Source organism: Schistocerca piceifrons, chromosome 4, assembly GCF_021461385.2.
Source record: "Schistocerca piceifrons isolate TAMUIC-IGC-003096 chromosome 4, iqSchPice1.1, whole genome shotgun sequence".
NCBI classification, from domain to species: Eukaryota; Metazoa; Arthropoda; class Insecta; order Orthoptera; family Acrididae; genus Schistocerca; species Schistocerca piceifrons.
The window spans coordinates 358,180,630-358,200,850 of NC_060141.1; the positions used below are offsets into that span (position 1 = coordinate 358,180,630).

General features: G+C 43.2%; 1 protein-coding gene across 1 annotated transcript in view; it reads right to left on the reverse strand.

Moving 5' to 3' along the window:
- Positions 1-20,221, reverse strand: part of LOC124795836 (facilitated trehalose transporter Tret1-like) — a 44,592-nt gene that overhangs the window by 19,941 nt on the left and 4,430 nt on the right. The window contains exon 2 of the mRNA XM_047259919.1: positions 16,542-16,943. Coding sequence (XP_047115875.1) covers positions 16,542-16,943 — 402 coding nt within the window. The remainder of the gene's footprint in view (positions 1-16,541; positions 16,944-20,221) is intronic.

The following is a 20,221-nucleotide window of genomic DNA, read 5'->3' on the forward strand; positions in this document are numbered from 1 at the left end:
GTCATAGTACTTGCAGCGGATCCTGATGCAGTTTGGAATGCCTGTGTGATGGTCTGGATAGATGACCGCCTATTACACATTACGACCATCTTCAGCAGTCGACGGTCACTGTCAGTCAACAGACGATATCGGCCTGTGCACTTTTGTGCTGTACGTGTCCCTTCACGTTTCCATTTCACTATCACATCGGAAACAATGGACCTAGGGACGTTTAAGAGTGTGGAAATCTAGCGTACAAACGTATGACACAAGTTACACCCCATCACCTGACTACGTTCGAAGTCCATGAGTTCATCAGGGTGCCCCATTTTGTTCTCTCACGATTTCTAATGAGTACTGAGGTCGCTGATATGGATTACCTGACAGTAGGTGGCAGCGCAATGCACCTAATATGAAAAACGTATGCTTTTCGGGGTGTCCGGATACTTTTGATCACATAGTGTAACTGACATTATGGAACAACGACAGCTGAATGAATATTTATCAGAAAAAACTAAATTTTGAAATAACCTAATATACGATGTCGTATAAAAGAGAAACATCATATATTCTCTACTGCCTGCACATGGAGTAGTAATGCTGGCAAAGTAACCATTTACTGATAAATTTTAAATGGCATTGCAGTATTAGCAAATTTGTGGTAATTTGCTTTAACAATAGCAAAAATCAAGTCTGTGCAAGATGGATGACTTCGTATTGCAAGACAGTGTAATGACACAGTTATGCTTTATCGTTTTAACCCAGTAATGTCGTCTTTCAACAACGTTCTTGTTCAGCAATATGGTGTGTTGATATTTAATTGAAAGCCGTGATTTTACACATGTGATATCATTCATCTTCTATGTTATGGTAAAAATTGGAAGAGCCAAAAAACTGGCAACTAAAGTACGAAATGAAATATAGCCGAATGATGGTGATAGCAAATTCGCTAAAGCGGCCAGTGAGAATATTGAAACTTCACCTCACGAAGCTGAATCGTGTACTGAAAGGGAAGTAGTTAATCCAGTAGTCACTACTATGGGAGATTAAAATTAGTCAATGTATCGTAGTTTACAACAAATATTAAAGATATGTTTTCAACAAACGTAAAATGAGCTGTCAAATCGCTTATTAACTCAATTTTCATGTCAAATGCCATCCAAACATGATGAATTACTAATGAGATGTTAAATAAGCTAACGAGAGTAAGATCCTCTACATCAATTTCAATATTACAACAAAATGCTATGTCAACCTGTGTGAAATGTTGATATCACAGAAAGTACATTAGCCACTGCAATCACAACATTGAAAACTGCGGATCACAACATTGCTCACGCAATAAAACAGTTGTCTGACGAACAACTGCAAATAAAAAAATCTGTTCGTAAGCTAGAGATGAGCAAGAAGCTCACCTTCTGCAGCAAAGTCGACAGGACCAGTCGCGAACCTCTCGTACAAAGTCGAGTGGAGTGTCTGAATCAGAGGCTCAGACGTTTCTGCGGTTGTGAGCTGCAGACTCCTCAACTTGCGCCATAGGTGGTGGGGTTTCGGGTTCCGTTTCATAGGTCAGGAGTCCATTACACGCAGGTGGCGGCCACATGGTTAGCGAGGGCTGTGTGGCGTGGATTGGGAGGATTTTTGGGTTAGAAGGTCTTGAGGAAACACAAAAAGGACTTCAGTCTCAGAGGGTGCAAGCCGAACACAGGAAGAAAGTAGATACAAAAATCATCGTTATAACAGTTGTAAATTGTCGTAGCTATGATGAGAAAGTATCAGAGCTTCAAACGCTAATAAAAAGCACTGGTGTTGAACTCCTTATAACTAATGAAAGCTGACTAAAGCCGGAAGTAAGTCTGCGAAGGACTAATGGTGTTCGGTGTGTTTGTTGCTGTTAGGAATAGTTTATCTTGTAGCGAAATTGAAGTAGATCGTCCTTCTAAGGTAGTATGGATAGAGGCCATTCTCGGTAACCGGAATAAAATAATAATTGGATCCTTCTACCGACCTCCCAACTCAGAACATTCAATCGCCAGAAGCTTCAAAGAAAACTTGAATCTGGTTTCAAAGACATATCGGACTCATACAATTATAGTTGATGGTGACTTCGATTTACGTATATATGCTGGCCAACGTGTTTATCTCCGGAGGTACGATTGAACATCATTCGAAATTGTGCTAAACGCATTCCCTGAAAATTATTTCAAGCAATTAGTTATGAGCCGACTCGAACAGTAAACAGTTATGAAAACACACATTACCACTTAGCAGCATATAATCCTGAGCTAATTACGGGATAAAGGGATAGTGAACACAGGATTGTCGTAGCGAGACTGAATACCCTAATTCCCAACTCCACCAGAAATAAACGATATATATATATATATATATATATATATATATATATATATATATATATATATATATATAGGTGTTTTGCCCTTAAAGAGCGCAGTTGGACTAAACTACATGGCCAGTTCCTTTTCCTGCCTTCCTTGCTGCCCAAACTTCCCTCATTAGCTCACTGTGTTTCTGTTTCCGGTCCTCCGCCCTTGCTTCTTGTCGGCTTTGTTTCATCGGCTTCATCGTGATTGCCTTTTTGGTTGCCCATATTTCTTTCATCTTCCGTCTGTGATCTTATTTGCGTTCTTCGGTCCACTTTACGCCTGTTCGTTTGTCACAGCGTATCTCATGCAGTTTACTTTTCTTAATGATGTTTCTGAATTTTATTCTGTCGTTTATCGTGTCTGCTGTTATGTTGAGTTGGTTCAGGTCGTTTTTTACCTCTGCCACCCATTTGTTGTTTCTAGTGGTTACCCAGGCAAAGATATGTTTGGTCAGTCTGTGTGATGGCATTCTGTATAGGTGTCCATAGAATTGTAGTCTGCGTTTTCTAATCTTTTCTGTGATTGTCTCTGTATGTTTGTATAGTTCCTCTGTAGGTTTCTTGGTCCAAATTCCATTGTTGTTAGTTGCGCCAAATATTTTCGTAAGTATTTTCCGTTCTACTTTTTCTAGTTGTCTGATCCGTGTATGCCCTAGGACTAGTGTGGTCTCTGCTGCATATAGCGCCTCGCGGAGCACCACCGTGTCGTAGTGGCGTAATTTGGCTTTTTGTGAGATAGACTTGAGTGATTTCACACTATTTTGTATGCCTTTATATATATTCAAAAAGCAGACAATCACCACTCCATCCAAACTAACAATGTAAGCACAGACCAGAAATGTTCAATTCAAAGAAGTAATACCGACAGCAATTGAAAGATTTATACCAAATATACCAAATAAATTAACAGACAACGGAGCTGATCCACCATGGTAAACAAAACAGGTCACAACACTGCTGCAGAAACGACGAAAATCGCATACCAAATTTAAACGAACACAGAATCCCCGAGATTGGCTATCTTTCACAGAAACTCGAAATTTAGCAAGGGCTTCAATGAAAGATGCTTATAATAATTTCCATAATGAAATTTTGTCTAAAAACCTGACAGAAAATCCAAAGAGATTCTATTCGTTTGTAAAGTATGCAAGCGGAAAGACACAGTAGGTGCCTTCTCTGCACGATAGCAAGGGAGATACTATCGATGACACTGATGCTAAGGCGAGTTACTAAACACAGCCTTCTGGCATTTTCGTCAACTTCAGTTGGAAAGAAAATGTTGTGGAGAAGGCGGCCAAAGAGTGCGTTTTATTGGCAGAACAATTAGGACATGACACAAATCTACTAAAGAGACTGCCTACATTATACTCATCTGTTCTCTTTTTGAGTACTGCTGCGCTTTGTGGGGTCTTTACCAGATGGGATTGACAGAGTACAACGAGAAAGTTCAAAGAAGGGCAGCACGTTTTATATAATCAAGAAATAGAAGAGAGGGTTTTACGGATATGATACAGGAATTGGGGTGGAAATCATTAAGGTCAAGGCGGTTTTCGCTGCGATCGGATGTTCTCACGAAATTTAAATCACCAGCTTTCTCCTCCGAATGCAAATTTATGTTGTTGACGCCGATCTACTCAAGGAGAAACGATTGTCATAATAAAATAAGGGACTTTAGAGTTCGCGAGGAAATATATAAATATTATTTTTTCTGAGCGCTGTTTGAGGCTGGAATAACACACAACTAGTGTGAAGGTGGTCCGATGAACACTATGCCAGGCAGTTAAGTATGATTTGCAGAACAGCCATGTAAATGCAGATGTGTGTTCTTATCAAAAGACTGGCGCGGTTGTGTTCAAGAAAGTCACCATAAGGGGGCATTTGATACTGAACTCTTGAACAGTAGGTAAGGAATCGTACGCAAGTATTTTGAGAAGTAATCGAGTAAGACGTTATTGGAAGGAACCCAGATCTTATAGGGACGTTCTGCCAATACCACAACCAAAATTTACATGGACCTATGGAAGAAATCAGTCCATGTGCCAGATAACAATCACAGAAATTTCCTGTCGCTATTACACTCACTTGACCTTATACATTAAGATTCGTAACTGAATAACAGTCACAATAATGACACAGTACAGTCCTCTCTACCAGTCGTACAAACATACAATCATAGTGGAACAAGAGCAATGACGTAAATTGAATGACACACCTGGGATCACCACCGGTGTGTAATGTGCAGCAGGTTGCTCACTGTCCAAAAAATTTTATTAAAAAGAGAAGAAGTGGTAACAGGCATCATCCTGGTTACTATGGTAATAGCAATGGGTAGTGGTCCAACTCTAACAACAACGCCGCGGGGAGTTGGCGCGCGGTTAGAGGCGCCATGTCACTCCTTCCGCGTCCCCTCCCGCAGGAGGTTCGAGTCCTCCCTCGGGCATGGGTGTGTGTGCGTTGTTCTTAACATAAGTTAGTTTAAGTAGTATGTAAGTCTGATGACCGATTACCTCAGCAGTTTGGTCCCTTTGGAATTCACACACATATTATAACAACAACAACAATCGGCGGAATCCCGAAACTGAATAAAGCAAACAAACAACCACGCACAGTAATCACAACATGCAAGAAACTCCAGTAAAAAACCATACTTTGGAAACCGGTTTGTGGACCCAGAGTCGTGTCGTAAATATTTCACTACTGGCCATTAAAATTGCTACACCAAGAGGAAATGCAGATGATAAACGGGTATTCATTACACAAATATATTATACTAGAATTGGCATGTGTTTACATTTCCACGCAATTTGGGTGCACAGATCCTGAGAAATCAGTACCCAGAACAACCACCTCTGGCCGTAATAAAGGCCTTGATATGCCTGGCCATTGAGTCAAATGAGCTTGGATGGCGTGTACAGGTACAGCTGTCCATGCAGGTTCAACACGATACCACAGTTCATCGAGAGTAGTGACTAGCGTATTGTGACGAGCCAGTTGCTCGGCCACCATTGACCAGACGTTTTCAATTGGTGAGAGATCTGGAGAATGTGCTGGCCAGGGCAGCACTCGAACATTTTCTGTGTCCAGAAAAACCTGTACAGGACCTGCAACATGCCGTCGTGCATTATCCTGCTGAAATGTAGCTTTTCGTAGGGATCGAATGAAGGGTACAGCCACGGGTCGTAACGCGTCTTAAATGTAGCGCCCACTGTTCAAAGCACTCTCAATGCGAACAAGAGGTGACCGAGACGTGTAACCAATGACACCCCATACCATCACGCCGGGTGATACGCCAGTATGGCGAAGACAAATACACGCTTCCAATGTGCGTTCACCACGATGTCGCCAAACACGGATGCGACCATCATGATGCTGTAAACAGAACCTGGATTCATCCGAAAAAATGACGTTTTGCCATTCGTACACCCAGGTTCGTCGTTGAGTACACCATCGCAGGCGCTCCTGTCTGTGATGCAGCGACAAGTGTAACCGCTTGGTTGGTTGGTTGGTTGGTTTGGGGAAGGAGACCAGACAGCGTGGTCATCGGTCTCATCGGATTAGGGAAGGATGGGGAAGGAAGTCGGCCGTGCCCTTTCAGAGGAACCATCCCGGCATTTGCCTGGAGTGAAAGTGTAACCGCAGCCATGGTATCCGAGCTAATAGTCCATGCTGCTGCAAACGTCGTCGAACTGTTCGTGCAGATGGTTGTTGTCTTTCAAACGTCCCCATCTGTTGACTCAGAGATCGAGACGTGGCTGCACGATCCGTTAGAGCCATGAAGATAAGATGCCTGTCATCTCGACTGCTAGTGTGACGAGGCCGTTGGGTTCCAGCACGGCGTTCCGTATTACCCTCCTGAACCCACCGATTCCATATTCTGCTAACAGTCATTGGATCTCGACCAACGCGAGCAGCGATGCTGCGATACGATAAACCGCAATCGCGACGGGCTACGATCCGACCTTTATCACAGTCGGAAACGTGATGCTACGCATTTCTCCTCCATAGACGAGGCATCACAACAACGTTTCACCAGGCAACGCCGATCAACTGCTGTTTGTGTACGAGCAGTCGGTTGGAAACTTGCCTCATGTCAGCTTGTTGTAGGTGTCGCCACCGGCGCCAACCTTGTGTAAATGCTCTGAAAAGATAATCATTTGCGTATCACAGCATCTTCTTCCTGTCGGTTAAATTTCACGTCTGTAGCACGCGATCTTCATGGTGTAACAATTTTAATGGCCAGTAGTGTATTAAGCTGGAAGATACCCATCCCACAGCATCTCATACAAACGACTAAGTTTGACTGCATTCTTCGTTGAATCGTTGGCCATGAGGTAGTGTGGATGCAGTTGTAACGAAATGTTACACTGACGGTTCAGATCAAGCGATAAAATTAAAAACACGAAATATTTTGTTTTAGAAGTAGTTGTCTTGGTTAATCGATCTGTGACCATGAGTTTTAAGTATCTGACGTGGGCCAATCTTATTTGCACTATTGCATCGGACTTTATGATTAAAGAAACAAGCTGTTTCTACATAATTACTGTAATTATTAGTTGCCTCAACGAGCCATACTCACCGGTAGATAAGCAGATGGCACCAAAACTGGCCATTTCTGATAATGAAACAAGCTCACTGACACTTCAAATGATGGACTGTTAAAGATGCACATATACCATTAGTGGGTGGTAACGAGCTCGCTTCCCACGCAAGCGGGGCCGGGTTCGATTTCACGCCGGGTCGGAGATTCTCTCAGATCGGGGACTGGGTGTTGTGTTGCCCTCATCATCATTTCTTCCTCATCACCGGCGCGCAGGTCACCCAATGTGGCGTCGAATGAAATAAGACTAGCACATGGCGGCCGAACCTCCCCGGTTTGAGCCCCCTGGCCAACGATGCCATCTGCTCATTTACAATTTACCATTAGTGTCAGGAAACTCAATGGTTAATATGCAATAAATATGTTTGATGATAATTACTATCATCTAAATTAACTTACGTGATTATAACCATCTGTAGAAATAAAGTCTAGGAGAAGCACAGATAACAAGCAAAGAGACAAAAGAAGGTAACAAGATAAAAAAGAAAATAATTTAAAACTATATTTCCTGAGTTATCAATATTTTAAGCTTACACAGTATGTGTAAAAGGAAATACATTGTTCGAGTAGACTTTTATACCTGTCCACGTAAAATAGTTCACAAAATAAAGTTGTATCTCTAGACAATGCAAGTTACCCATAAATCTATCATGCTGTGATGGTGAGATAGATATGAGAGAATTACAAATACTATGATCATAGGGAAGAAATTGTTGAAGCTACTATCTGCGCTATAGTAGGGAAAGTCTCAACTAGAATTTTTTTAGACATGGATGCTACGGTAAATGTTATTTCATCTAACGTATTTTGTAAGATTCATGAGGTCACGAAAGTACTTATGTTTCCTGAACAAATTTGTAAGATTATTGGAGCTACTGGGGTTAAGTCACAAAATGACAACATAGAAACACTGGTGGAAGTTAAAATATGAAGTCAAGTTATAAAATGTCCATTCGCAATAGTAGGTGGATTAGTTGTAGAATGCAGTTTTCGTTTTGATTTCCTATGGGAGAAGGATGCAGTGATCGACTTCTCTTCACGCAAATGGTTTCTTAACATCGATGGCCAAAATATTGTAGCTGATGTAGTGAAAACAAAGGTAGAACACGGCTAATACTGCAGGGGCGTACAAATAAAGTTTCTTAAGACAAAGAAAGCATCCACTCATAGCACACCTTCACACACTTGTCCAGTTACAGCAGTGAAAATCAAGGTGATGATAAGACTGAAGCGTGTCCTACCATTGACTTTCTGAAAGAGGCAAGATTAAAATAATTACTGTTAATGTATACAACGTCTACTTTCTACATGTATTTGAAAGGAAAAAACAGATATTACTGACATGTACCAGTGTCAAATGGAAGTTCAACCCACGAAAGATATTGCCAAATTACTTACTCCATCCCATGCAGAAAAGAGTTAAGGTCATTAATGAAATGAAGCAAATAAAGTGTAACGAACAATATGCAACAAAGTTTACTGCAGCACGTCCAATCATTGAAAGAATTGTAAATCTTTATATGGCTGCAATTGGTAAACTTGCTGCCTTGCCGTCAGATAATGCATCAACATTGACTTCTCAAGCATGAAAGATATTTCTACATGAGAATTAAATAAACGCTAATATCAAGATTTTACCATAAGAAAACCTCACGACGGGAGTTTTCCATGAGGGGAACAGATCCATGCATAAATATGCTTATCAGTCATAACATTATGACCACCGACCTGCTGTCGACGTAAAATCGTCCAAGCGATAGCTGCGTCATCTGCCAAGAAATGACTGCTAGTCGGACACACGGACGGTACATTTAGTACCAGTGAGCGTGCAGTCCACGTGTAGAATGGGGAAGACGTGCGATCTATCTGAGGCTCGGCACGAACATTTAGGAAATACAGCACGACTTGTCGGGTGGTGAGTCTTCAACACTCAACGAAACCAAGGTGAAACCACGTCCACAGGTCGTGGGGTTGGGCGACCACCCCTCATTACCCATATCCGACGTTGTAGGTTGGGAAGACTAGTAAAACTGGACAGGCGGCGAACTGTCACCAAACTAACATCAGACTTTAATGATGGGCAGAGCGCAAGTGTGTCTGAATACATAGTGCACCGAACACTCCTAACGATTGGCCTCCTCGGCCAATGCTAACACCACGACATCGACAACTATTCCCATTCTTGTAAAATTAGGCCTAGATGAGCGACTGTGGGAGCAATAAGAAAAAGTAGACTTTTTCACTTAATTCACCTTATTTTGTATTACACAACTATTCGTTACAAAAATCAAATCAAACATATAATTCATAACAACTAGAAACGTTAAAATCAGCTTATAACCTCCTATTTATGTAATTTACGGCAGCAGAATTCAATTTCGCAAGCATAGTATTTCCTGCACTGGTGACGTCTCTGATTGTGCAACATCGACTAAAAGCCTCTAAGCAAGTCTTCCAACTTTTATACCCTAACTTCATATAAGTTGTGCAGAATGGGTTCCCCGAATTTTTTTACCTCACGCGTGAATGCCTGCGTATGCACATTCTTATCTTGTCTGAAAACTGGCGTGTTCAGGCAGGGTAGTCCTCTTCTTTCTCTTCCTCATTTCCAGGGAACATGATCACGAAAGTATGTGTGCTCTTACATTACATCAATAGTGCGAGAAGAAGGTGACATTGTTCATTAAATTTTTTAATTAATCGTAGGAAACTGGATTTACTGAGGCAACATCAGTGCTAGCCTGAGCGGTATTCCAGCCGCATACGTTTTGGGAGACAGACACTCGCGACACGTAGCATTACTTCCCATGAGTTCACTGTGGACTTCTGAATAATTTATAAATAGCCAGCACTCTGATTACTTTCCGCTAGCAGTTCCGCAGAACTTGCCACTTTATTGCGTAAAGTGATCTGGGATTATAATTTTGTACACTGAGGCTAACACTGACACAGTTTGCCAGTGAGGGACGTAGAATATTTCTGCTAGTAGCTGACACTTAGATTACAGTACCATGTGTTGGTTCTCTGTAATTGTGCAGAAAAAACGAAAACAGAGTTTAGCAGCTCTACACAACAATATTATTTCTTAAATTTTTCCTATTTGAAAATGTCGTCAGTTTGTGGTCGGCTTAGACGGAATTTGACGTCAGTCATTCAGTTTACTTACGTTTACATTTTCACCTCTCACTGAGTGATCTTTATATGTGCAGAGTTACATTATTGTGTTTTGGTTAGAAGAAAAATCAGATAAATTTGAAGGTTTTTCTACTGTGTTGTACTGGGAGAACGGACCAAGATGCAACAGAAGCACTGAAGAGCTGCCTACACTATGTTTGTCAGTCTGTTCTGTACTAATGGGATTATTACCAGACAGAATAGACAGAGTACGTCGAAAAAGTTGCAGGAAAGGCACTTCGTTTTATAATATTACGAAATATTCTAGAGAGTGTTATGGACACAATAAACGAGTGGGGTGGCGATTATAAAAACAATGACATTGTTCATTACGGCGAGATCTTTGACGACATTTCACTCAGCATCTTCCTACGCCAAATGCCAAATATTCCGTTGTCCTCCACGTACATACGGAGAAATGACTATCGTGATAAAATAAGATTTTTCTTTTACATACACACATACCCTACAAGCCACGATATGGTGCATGGCCGACGGTAAGTCGTATTACCGCCAATCATTTATTTTGCCCTCCCTCTCCCAAAGAGAGCGGGAGAGAAACGACTTTTCACATCGTTTCAGTATGAATCTTGATTTCTCTAATCCTGTCTTCGTGTCCCTTAAGCAGGATATATTTTGATGGCAGTAGGGTTGTTCTACATTACGTCGCAAAAATCGGTATTCTGAATTTTCTCAATAACCTGGCAACATGCCTCTTAATTGTTTCGGTCTGTTAGTTTAATCCAACCTGCTGGAGATCCGAAACAATCGAGCAGTACTCAAGAGAGGGTCAACCCAGTGTCCTGTAAGCGATCTGCCATATAGACGAACGACATTTTCCTAGAATTCTCGAAATCGACTGAAGATGACCATTCGCCTTGTCTGCAACCGACCTCGCGTGCTCATAACATTTCATTTCCCTTTGCAGCGTTCAACCTATATACAGGGTGGTCCACTGATCGTGACCGGGTCAAATACCTCACGAAATAAGCGTCCAACGGAAAAACTATAAAGAACGACACTTGTCTAACTTGAAGGGGGAAACCAGATGGCGCTATGGTTGGCCCGCTAGATGGCGCTGCCATAGGTCAAACGGATATTACCTGCGTTTTTTTAGATAGGAACCCTCATTTTTATTACGTATTCGTGTAGTACGTAAAGAAATATGAATGTTTTAGTTGGAACACTTTTTCGCTTTGTGATAGATGGCGCTGTAATAGTCACAAACACATGGCTCACAATTTTAGACGAACGTTTGGTAACAGGTAGGTTTTTTAAATTATAATACAGGACGTAGGTACATTTTATTTCGATTGTTCCAATGTGATACATGTACCTTTGTGAACTTATCATTTCTGAGAATGCATGCTGTTACAGCGTGATTATCTGTAAATACCACATTAATGCAATAAATGCTCAAAATGATGTCCGTCAACCTCAATGCATTTGGCAATACGTGTAACGACATTCCTCTCAACAGCGATTAGTTCGACTTCCGTAATGTTCGCACATGCATTGACAATGCGCTGACGCATGTTGTCAGGCGTTGTCGGTGGATCACGATAGCAAATCTCCTTCAACTTTCCCCACAGAAAGAAATCCGGGGACGTCATAGCCGGTGAATGTGCGGGCCATGGTACGGTGCTTCTACGACCAATCCACCTGCCATGAAATATGCTATTCAGTACCGCTTCAACCGCACGCGAGCTATGTGCCGGACTTCCATCATGTTGGAAGTAGATCGCTATTCTGTCATGCAGTGAAACATCTTGTGGTAACACTGGTAGAACATTACGTAGGAAATCAGCATACATTGCACCATTTAGACTGCCATCTATACAATGGGGGGTCAATTATCCTTCCTCCCATAATGCTGCACCACACATTAACCCACCAAGGTCGCTGATGTTCCACTTGTCACAGCCATCGTGGATTTTCAGTTGCCCAATAGCGCATATTATGCGGTTTACGTTACCGCTGTTGGTGAATGACGCTTCGTTGCTAAATAGAACGCGTGCAAAAAATCTGTCTTCGTCCCGTAATTTCTCTGTGCCCAGTGGCAGAACTGTACACGACGTTCAAAATCATCGCCATGCCATTCCTGGTGCACAGAAATACGGTACGGGTGCAATCGACGTTGATGTAACATTCTCAGCACCGACGTTTTTGAGATTCCCGATTCTCGTGCAATTTGTCTGCTACTGATGTGCGGATTAGCCACGACATCAGCTAAAACCCCTACTTGGGCATCATCATTTGTTGCAGGTCGTGGCTGACGTTTCACATGTAGCTGAACACTGTCTGTTTCCTTAAATAACGTAACTATCCAGCGAACGGTCCGGACACTTGGATAATGTCGTCCAGGATACCGAGCAGCATACATAGCACACGCCCGTTGGGCATTTTGATCACAACAGCCATACATCAACACGATATCAACCTTTTCCACAATTGGTAAACGTTCCATTTTTACGCGGGTAACGTATCACGAAGCAAATACCGTCCGCACTGGCGGAATGTTAAGTGATGCCACGTACTTATACGTTTGTGACTATTACAGCGCCATCTATCACAAAGCGAAATAAGTGGTCCAACTAAAACATTCATATCTATTTACGTACTACACGAATACGTAATAACAAATGGGAGTTCCTTATTGAAAAGAAACGCAGTTGATATCCGTTTGACCTATGGTAGTGCCACCTAGCGGGCCAACCATAGCGCCATCTGGTTTCCCCCTTCAAGCTAGACGAGTTTCGTTCTTTGTAGTTCTTTCATTTGATGCTTATTTCGTGAGATATTTGGCCCGGTCACTATCAATGGAGCACGCTGTATATTATCTATGCCACAGTATTAAGCAGCATCCACTAATACTGTATTCGAACATTAGAGGATATTTTCTTCTGCTCACCTCCATCAGTTTTCATTTTTCACCCTTCAAGCAAGCTGCCATTCATCACTCTACACAGAAGTTCTGGCCAAGCCATCCTATTCCGTCCAACAGTCACTGGTGGACGACGGTCCGCAGCTCGTGGTCGTGCGGTAGCGTTCTCGCTTCCCGCGCTCGGGTTCCCGGGTTCGATTCCCGGCGGGGTCAGGGACTTTCTCTGCCTCGTGATGACTGGGTGTTGTGTGATGTCCTTAGTTTAGTTAGATTTAGGTAGTTCTAAGTTCGAGGGACTGATGACCATAGATGTTAAGTCCCTAGTGCTCAGAGCCATTCGAACCATTTTGTGGACGACGTTGTGCCGTGAACTACAGCGTCATCAGCAAACAGTCACAGACTGCTGTACGTCGTTTATGTATACAGAAAACAAGAGCAGTCTTACCACACTTCCATGCTGCTCTCCTGACAGACTTTGTTACGACAAACTGACTATTGGCTTCTGTCTCTGGTTCTTCGGCCGACGTTCGTCTGATGATTTCACAGACGTTTCGCCAGCACGAGTGGCTGGCATTGTCAAAGTTTCACTCTCCATTGCCGGTGGTGAACTGGAGCCGAGCTCGCGGCCGCAGAGTATATGTACCTGTCTCGCCAGCGTCCGAGGGCTTCTCTGCGGTCATCTCCGATGCTGTTCTCCCATTTCCCTGCGACGGTCCTTCGCTGCAGTAAGGGAGGGCAGGATCCGTTTACCTTAGGGCTTTCTTCTTTCTTGTTGAAGCTATTCCCGTGTTTTTGTATTTCTATAGCTTCTCTGAACAAGCGGGTGTGATAATGCTTCTCTAAAGCCACAATTTCCGTGTCGGCGAATTTTATTACGTGGACGGTCTGACTCAGCGCGTACTCTACCACGGCCGATTTTTCCACTTGGCCTAACCTGCAATGTCGCTTATGAAGTTTCCTGGCAGATTAAAACTGTGTCCTGGACCGAGGCTCGAACTCGGAAAGTAGGAGACGAGGTACTGTCGGAAGTAAAGTTGTGAGGACGGGGCGTGAGTCGTGCTTGGGTAGCTCAATTGGTAGAGCAATTGCCCGCGAAAGGCAAAGGTCCCGAGTTCGAGTCTCGGTCCGGCACACAGTTTTAATCTGCCAGGAAGTTTCATATCAGCGCATACTCCGCTGCAGAGTGAATATCTCATAATGTCGCTTATGTTCTTTGATCCTGGTGTTGATTGATCGTCCAATCGTTCCGACATAAACTTTTCCGCAAGTGCATGGTATGCGGTATATTCCCGACAGTGCAAATGATTCCGTTTGCTCCTTTGCCGATCTGAGACATTCTTTGATCTTCCTTGTTGGTTTGAAAATCGTCTTTATGACGTGTTTGCGCAAGATATGGCCGATTCTGTCTGTCATTCTGGGAATGTATGGCAGAAAGGCGGTACGCACATTTCTTTTTCTAACTTCTTACTGCGCCAGGTGTTTGGCTCTGTTACACTTCTAATATAATTTATGGAGTACCCACTGCTCCTCAAAACAGTTTCCAGTTGTTGCATTTCGCATCTGAGGTGCTGCGGCTCACATATTCGTCCTGCTCGCGTTACGACCGTATTAACCATGCCTTTTTTCTGGCGCGGGTGGTGGTTTGATAGTCTGCGCAGGTATAGGTCGGTGTGTGTCGGTTTACAGTACACACTACTTCCTAGGTTTTCACCATCCCTTGCGCTCAGCACATCTAGAAATGGTAGTTTTTTGTCCTTTTCTACTTCCATCGTAAATTTAAACCAACAAGAAAGATCAAAGAATGTCTTAGAACGGCAGAGGATAAAAGGGACCCACTTGCAGTGTCGGGAATATACCGTATACCATGGACATGTGGAAAAGTTTATGTCGGAATGATTGGACGATCAATCAACACCAGGATCAAAGAACATAAGCGACGTTTCAGGTTGGCGCACGTGGAGAAATCAGCCGTGGTAGAGCACGCGCTGACTGAGACCGACCACTTAATAAAGTTCGCCAACACGGGAGTTCTGGCTGTAGAGAAGCACTATCACACCCGCTTGTTCAGAGAAGCTGTAGAAATACACAAACACGGGAGTAGCTTCAACAACAAAGAAGAAAGCCTTAACAATTTTGTAAACTTTGTCTCCGCAGAACACTTGCCGTCCATCACAACGTAATGCGTGCTGTTACTTGCAGGGTCGTTGGTAGGTGTTTTCAGCCCTAGGCAGAACTGAAAGATGACACGCCTCTTTTTTTATCATCGGTCTCCCCAATAATATCACCTCCGCCCCTCACTCCACCACCAAAAACATCCAACGGTAGAGCAATGCAACTCTCGTTTTATACTACTTCTAAACATTATCAAACTAAGGTGACCAGACGTCCTCATTTTCTGGGAACTGTTCTCAGTTTTCAGGCTTTGCCCTCAATTTCCTTAAAATCTATTGACGTCAACAAATGGCTCTGAGCACTATGCGACTTAACTTCTGAGGTCATCAGTCGCCTAGAACTTAGAACTAATTAAACCTAAGGACATCACACACATCCATGCCCGAGGCAGGATTCGAACCTGCGACCGTAGCGGTCACGCGGTTCCAGACTGAAGCGCCTTTAACCGCACGGCCACACCGGCCGGCGTCAACAAATGCCATCCGTTTCTTATATTTTATCCTCAGTTTCTGAAGTTTCCTACAATAATTGAAATAGGAAGAACGTGCAGAACATTTGAAACTAGCGGTCAACTGTATATACCGGAGCAACCAAATGTGGCATTTTTCCCATAATTTAGAAATTATAGTATGCTGATGGGAGACACGGTGAAGCATCCAAGTAAGCCGTCTTGATAATTGTGGTGTTATTTCGTTTCTGTTTTAACTGAAGTATTTATAGAATAAGGAACAAACCATATCTTCCAGAGCATCCACTTTTATAAGATTACATGAATAAAACATGTCTTCTCTGCATTTTCTGTTGGGGCTTTCACTACTTTTATTAGCGGCCCCGGTGGCACACTGATAGAAGCGACTGGACTCTGATCATTCTTACGAGATGGATCTACGTTCGGATACCGATGAGGCGTGGATGAAGTTTTTTGTCGAAAGGTATTGACACTTTGCCTTCCTTTCGCCGCCCGTAAAATTTTGCCGCCTTAGGTGGCCGTCTAGTCTTGCCTAATGGTAGCGACGACCGTGATTACTTAAACTCTTCGAGCTATTCACATATGTGAGAAGCTCTTCTTTATGCTCTGGCTTTTTGTTAACAGTCATCAGTGTGGTATGAATAGGTATTCTTTTTTTTCCATGTGCCATTCGAGAGTGGAACGGTTGAGAAATAGTCTGATAGTCATTCTATGTACACTCTGCGAAAGACCTGAGTATGAATGGCAGAGCAATCGTCTACGTGTTAAACTGATGTAATCTAGAAATTCGCTGCGTATGTTAGAGACGATTCTCCTCGGAAGTGAACCCCAAACACACTAAAGTATTTTCCAGCCAGCAGCCGTCTCATCAGACACTCACCATGAAGATCCTCCGCGACCTGGCGTTCCTCCACAGCTCCCGGAAGGCGTCTGCGGCGCTGATCTCCTTTTGCGAGCGCTCCTCCAGTCCCCTCTGAATGAGCTCCAGCTCACCGTTCACCTCCTTCTCCGAACTCTTCCCGCGCAACCTCATCAGCGCCTTGGTCGCTTCGTCCTTGCGATGCTTCGCCAACAAGAAGTACGGACTCTCCGGCATCCACCAGAAGATGGCCACAAACAAGACCGGCCCGACCATCATGATTTCGGTCACCGTGAAGAAAGACACTTTTGGCCCAATAGCGGTGATCAGCAGGGAACCCACTCCCAGCATCAATGTACCCAGTGACACCAAGAACCCTCTGATGCGGTCCTCGGCTATTTCAACCAAGTAAACGGGAGCCAACTGCAGACAAACGGAAAATAGTCCACAAATCACTTCATTTTCTCAAGGCGCACAGTTCCAGAAAACAAGCTAATGGGGTTTTGGAGAAATGCTGACGAAAAAAGAAGCATAGTAACACCAAGAAGGAGTTTTGACACATAAACGAAAGTCGGTAGATGTTGCTACATGCGAAACATGATTTCTGCTCTAATTTAAGAGAGGTGACAATAGCGCCACTATGAGGACACAAATCAGGTTTGCTTTAAACGTTCGTCAGCGGTAGTTATCTTCGAGACTGGACGTAGTGAGATGACATTAATCAAGAATACCTCTAAGGCCATTATCAACAGCTCTCTAACTTTGAACTATGTCACGTAATAGGGCTACGAGGAGGCGGGTGTTCCTTCTGCGGTACTTCAGAAAGCCATGGCAGGAAAGCAGCCACTGTACATGATTGATGGCAGTGGTTGTCAAGAGAATGTACGGTCGAAAGAAGTCCGGACTCTGTCAGGCTACGTGGCACGTAACGAGAGGGAAGACCATAGTGTTCGGCGTATGGTTCATTAGCTTCGTACTGCATCTGCAGCAGTAATATGGGCAGCAGTTGGCACCACAGTGACACAACGAACTGTTTCAAATCGGTTACTTCAAGGACAGCTCCGAGACAGACGCCCTGTAGCGTATATTCTATCGCCATTTGCGACTTCAGTGGCGTCAAGTGAGAGCACACTGGAGGGCAGGGTGTTTTCTGATGGAAGATGGTTCTGCCTCGGCTGCTGCGTGCTAGACACACTGGAGCTATGGTATGATGTGCGATTTCGTACGGCAGCAGGAGAATTCTCGTGATTATACCATGCACCCTGACTGCAAAATTGTACGTCAGTCCGGTGATTCAACCTGTTATGCTGCCATGCCAAGGGGTACTTTCCAACAGGATAACACTCACCCAAATACCGCTGTTGTATCCCAAAGTGCTCTACAGGGTATTGGCGTGTTCCCTTGACCTTCTCGATCACCAAATCGGTCTCTAATCGAGCACATGTTGGATATCATAAGTCGACAATTCCAGCGCCGTCCACAAACAGCATTAATTGTTCCTTTATTAACCAAGTGGCAATAATCAAAACAATGGCACTTTTCATTGCAGCGAAGATTCAGATAAGTCAGAAGAGAATGTATTAGCATTTGCAGATAACTTATTGTCTCCATAAAACTTTGTATTATGGATAGATGAATAGTTGTTACAGATGACCAAGTCGCCCTTGACAGGAAACGCTCAATCATTTGATAAAATCCGTTAACAGCCCGGTACGACGTTGTAGGATGAAAAATAGCTGTAAATTCTGCTGCACAGAATTAAATACAGTGTCACGAAGCAGAATGAGTTGGACTCTAGTTTTGCAGGTGGAGATGAAAGATCAATGATCAACTGATGGATGATGACTAAACAAGTAGAATCGTTCTGCAGGAAGCCGAACACAGGATATTAGACGCATTGCTAAGGGAAATGCCTCCTCACATCTCAAGAAAGATGTGTGCAGAATTTTCAAAACCTTGCCTATAGCAGTGGAAAAAATAAATGTCCATAGTATAGGAAATATTTTCTCTATTGATACGAAATGCTGTCGTCGTGGACATTCTCGTAACAAACAAAATGAGTAAAAACATGGAAAAGTGAGACACTGGAAGAAACATTGCAGAAGTATTTCTGACCGTGAACATAGGTGAATTACAGGAACTAAGTGACTTGTGCAGTTGAAGAGTTTAGTGGATGGTAGTAAGCTCGAACGGAATGGCAGATCACCCAGGATAAACAATCTACAGAAAGGAGGATTGAACAACACCAGGATGGTACGAGCACTACGGTGGAAATATTGTATTATGCAAGATTAGCCAGCAGTACAGTGAACAGGGAGTTACATGTAATACAGACCCGGCTAATCCAGCTGGACACCGGATTGTGTGCGGCCAACTTCTGCGAATACTGGTCGACAAAATGCAGAGCTAGCAGAACTGCCGGAGACGATTTATCATGCTATGCGTAGACAATTAACCTCTATCCTACTGCCACCTACACCTAACAGTCATGCATTCCACAAACAAACTTACGACCAGGATTCATTCATGCGACATGCAGTTAATAGAAGTACTTCACTGTTTCTTATATTTTTATATTCAGTTGCTCTTTCTTCTGTGTCTGCTACATGTCCCTACATACTGACAAGCTTGACGTTACACAAAATGTTGTGTAAGCAGAACGCCGTGAACGATCGGATAGAAAGCAGCGTTACACACGTTCGAACCGGTAATGTAGCGCATGAAACACAGTCCACAGCTAAGGAAGGTGAACTGAATGTACACAGATACTCCATAGGGAGTTCAGTCACAGAATCAGGCAGTATGGTAGTTGTTGTAAGATAATCCGTCAAGGAAATATCCGAAGTTTACAAGTTGATGTAGATGTCGAACGCAAAATAACGAGCTACTTCTAATTATTTATCAGCTGTTTACATCCCTCTCTTGAGGGCATCACGGCAGGTGGCGCAGAATGTCTTGAACTGAAGCAATATACGTTCACCAAAGTTGAAAAACCTGCTCTGGGGAAGGATACTTAGAGGAACGACAAAGTTAGGTGCCTTAGAGGTGTCCTGGTCTCCCCGTTGTTTAGGCATAGCGTGTTTGATTAATAATCAAAATATCCTCGGTCCCGGATTGGAGACCAGCCACCTCTTAAATTTCATTTAATAATCATCATTGGTGGCCGAAGACTTCCGGCATAAGAAATCACTCTCATTCCGCCAACCGACTTGTTAAAGAGGGCGGAGGAACAGAGGTTCAGGGTACTCACGTGTCCTTCGAGCGGGAAACTTCCCCTAAACACAGATTACTCAGCAATGACCAACGGCATGAGGATGCAGAATGCAATGAAAAGCAATGCATTAATGACACATAACGTTTATCCACAGGACATGAGGCCGGAAGTTGAAAAAGTGTCAAGATGACCTCTACATTCATGAATATCTCTACATTGGCGAAAGATTCCGGAGTAGTCCCCCATTCGAGTCTCCAGGAGGGAACTGACAAAAGTGACGTCACCATGACAAAAAGATTGAATAACCAACGAAAAGATAACGTTCTACGAGTCGAGGCCTGAAATTTAAGAAGCCTGAACGTGCTAGGGAAACTAGAAAATCTGAAAAGGGAAATGCAGAGGCTCAATATAGGTGTAGTAGCGGTCAGTGAAGTGAAATGAAAAAAAGACAAGGATTTCTGGCCAGAGAAGTATAGGGTAATATCAA